This window comes from Crocuta crocuta, unplaced genomic scaffold (genome assembly GCF_008692635.1).
Source record: "Crocuta crocuta isolate KB4526 unplaced genomic scaffold, BGI_CrCroc_1.0 scaffold72, whole genome shotgun sequence".
Taxonomy (NCBI): domain Eukaryota; kingdom Metazoa; phylum Chordata; class Mammalia; order Carnivora; family Hyaenidae; genus Crocuta; species Crocuta crocuta.
This window is the reverse complement of record NW_027529427.1, coordinates 1,219,311-1,222,559: the sequence shown is the minus strand read 5'-3', so window position 1 is coordinate 1,222,559 and position 3,249 is coordinate 1,219,311. Positions and strand designations below refer to the sequence as shown.

The following is a 3,249-nucleotide window of genomic DNA, read 5'->3' as shown; positions in this document are numbered from 1 at the left end:
AGGTCATGATCTCATGGTTTGTGAGTTCAAGGTCCGTGCTGACAGCTCAGAGCCTGGAGCCTGCTTCGGATTCTGTGTCTCCCTCTCTCTCTGCACCTCTCTTGCTCACACTCTCTCTCTCAAAAAATAAACATTAAAAAAATAAAATTAAAAAAGTTTTTTTTTATCAGAGAATAAACAGGTAAGGTTATGGACGTGGGAAAGAAGGTATAAGAAATTTGAAATACTCTCACATTGGAATTTCAGTAGAAAGCATTAGGAGCATATAAACACTATATATAAAACACAAGTTGATACAGCCTAGAATATTTCCCAGGTTATAACCAAAAATGCGGCATGTGTACCTGAGAGATGCAGTCACAAATTGAGGCTTAGCTGTTTAGGAACTGGTACTATTTTTCTTAAAAAAAAGTTTTTAAGTTTATTTATTTATTTTGAGAGGGAGAGAGAGAGTGCAGGGGAGGGGCAGAGAGAGGCAGAGAGAATCCCAAGTAGGCTCTGTACTGTCAAGCAGAGCCTGATGTAGGGCTTAAACTCACAAACCTGTGAGATCATGACCTGAACCAAAATCAAGAGTCTGACACTTAACTGACTGAGCCCCCCAGGTGCCCCCTTTCTTTTTTTTTTTTCTTACAGGAAGTAGGATTTATTCGTGGGCATGAATAAGGACGGCGTACTGCTGCTGGGGTTCTCAGAGTGCTGAGCCCACCATTTGCTCAGGCGGCCACAGTTAGGAATATATGTGACCCCACAACCATCTGGGATGAGCCACTTTTCAGCCGCCACGTCTTCAAATGCATCCACATTAAACTTAGTAAAGCCCCACTTCTTGGAAATGTGGATCTTCTGGCGGCCTGGGAACTTGAACTTCATATGGCCTCAGTCACATGCTCCTTGTTCTGCAGCTTGGTACAGACAGACAGGATGACTTGCCTAATGTGGACCCTGGTGGCGGTGGCCGGAGGCTTCCCCAAAGCACCCAGCATACCTTTCTGGGGTTTGTCAGCCCCAGCATAGGAAACAGCTTGTTGATAGGGATGACATAGAAGAGGGAGCCAAACTCGGATGTGAAAACCATCGCTGCCACAACTTTTCACCACATCCTTGTTGGCACAAATAAGGGCCGCCTCCAGGGCTGCAGAGGGAGCTCTTTGTAGTCACCTGACGCCCTGTGGCCTCACGGTGGGCAGTCATCCACTTTTGTCTTCTTCCACTCCAGGTCAGAGGTTTGGATTTTAGCATCAGGGCACCTCTGCAGAAAGGGGACTTTAAACGNCTCTCTCTCTCAAAAAATAAACATTAAAAAAATAAAATTAAAAAAGTTTTTTTTTATCAGAGAATAAACAGGTAAGGTTATGGACGTGGGAAAGAAGGTATAAGAAATTTGAAATACTCTCACATTGGAATTTCAGTAGAAAGCATTAGGAGCATATAAACACTATATATAAAACACAAGTTGATACAGCCTAGAATATTTCCCAGGTTATAACCAAAAATGCGGCATGTGTACCTGAGAGATGCAGTCACAAATTGAGGCTTAGCTGTTTAGGAACTGGTACTATTTTTCTTAAAAAAAAGTTTTTAAGTTTATTTATTTATTTTGAGAGGGAGAGAGAGAGTGCAGGGGAGGGGCAGAGAGAGGCAGAGAGAATCCCAAGTAGGCTCTGTACTGTCAAGCAGAGCCTGATGTAGGGCTTAAACTCACAAACCTGTGAGATCATGACCTGAACCAAAATCAAGAGTCTGACACTTAACTGACTGAGCCCCCCAGGTGCCCCCTTTCTTTTTTTTTTTTCTTACAGGAAGTAGGATTTATTCGTGGGCATGAATAAGGACGGCGTACTGCTGCTGGGGTTCTCAGAGTGCTGAGCCCACCATTTGCTCAGGCGGCCACAGTTAGGAATATATGTGACCCCACAACCATCTGGGATGAGCCACTTTTCAGCCGCCACGTCTTCAAATGCATCCACATTAAACTTAGTAAAGCCCCACTTCTTGGAAATGTGGATCTTCTGGCGGCCTGGGAACTTGAACTTCATATGGCCTCAGTCACATGCTCCTTGTTCTGCAGCTTGGTACAGACAGACAGGATGACTTGCCTAATGTGGACCCTGGTGGCGGTGGCCGGAGGCTTCCCCAAAGCACCCAGCATACCTTTCTGGGGTTTGTCAGCCCCAGCATAGGAAACAGCTTGTTGATAGGGATGACATAGAAGAGGGAGCCAAACTCGGATGTGAAAACCATCGCTGCCACAACTTTTCACCACATCCTTGTTGGCACAAATAAGGGCCGCCTCCAGGGCTGCAGAGGGAGCTCTTTGTAGTCACCTGACGCCCTGTGGCCTCACGGTGGGCAGTCATCCACTTTTGTCTTCTTCCACTCCAGGTCAGAGGTTTGGATTTTAGCATCAGGGCACCTCTGCAGAAAGGGGACTTTAAACGCGACTTGTTCTTACAATACCAATAACACCAGGCAGGGCAATGGCCCATGGCAACTTCAGTGGCCTGCCGAAGGCAAAGAGAGGAACTGATACTTGTTGATAAAATCACATCAAATTTTTAAAAAAATGTTTATTTTTGAGAGAGACAGAGCATGAGCAGGGGAGGGGTAGAGAAAGAGGGAGACACAGAATCAGAAACAGGCTCCAGGCTCTGAGCTGTCAGCACAGAGCCCGACACAGGGCTCGAACTCATGAAGGGTGAGATCAGCCGAAGTCGGACACTCAACCGACTGAGCCACCCAGGCACCCCGATAAAATCACATGATTTTTCAGCAGTTCAGTTTGCTCATTTATGGTTTAGAGTGATGATCAAGTGAGATAATACATTAAAAATTGTATATATACATAAATACATAAAGATTCTATATGCAATCCAGTCGAATACTTTAAAAAAAGTTGATGTTGTTCTTAAGGTTTTCCACTCATATGAGGATCTGCCAATAGGTAGCCCAGAAGGGACAAGCGTCATAAATATTCAGCATCTAAGGAACAAAAAAAAAGTATTATTAATTCTATATTGCAATCAATAAACATTTAATGGTCGTACTTGCATATTCAGTAATATGACTCCATGGTAGATGATGTCATGTCTATTGTGTGCATATGCATTTTTGTGTGTTGGGCAGAATAACAAATAGGCCAATCAATGGTTCTTTGTGTCACTGGCTGGGGCATGAAAAGTTTCTCTCTTTTTTTCTTTTTCTTTTTTTTTTTTTTTTTTTTTTTTTTTTTTTTTTTGGAGATAGTAT

The 3,249-nt window shown here is 43.6% G+C and overlaps 1 protein-coding gene and 2 pseudogenes across 1 annotated transcript in view; all 3 read right to left on the bottom strand.

Moving 5' to 3' along the window:
- Window positions 1–630: 630 nt before the first annotated feature.
- Window positions 631–1,422, bottom strand: LOC144227411 (large ribosomal subunit protein uL16-like; annotated as a pseudogene).
- Window positions 1,423–1,796: 374 nt separating this feature from the next.
- Window positions 1,797–2,489, bottom strand: LOC144227410 (large ribosomal subunit protein uL16-like; annotated as a pseudogene).
- A 414-nt stretch (window positions 2,490–2,903) lies between these two features.
- NANOGNB (NANOG neighbor homeobox) overlaps window positions 2,904–3,249 on the bottom strand; it is a 39,562-nt gene continuing 39,216 nt past the window's right edge. The window contains exon 5 of the mRNA XM_077759012.1: window positions 2,904–2,982. Coding sequence (XP_077615138.1) covers window positions 2,976–2,982 — 7 coding nt within the window. The 3' untranslated portion in view covers window positions 2,904–2,975. The remainder of the gene's footprint in view (window positions 2,983–3,249) is intronic.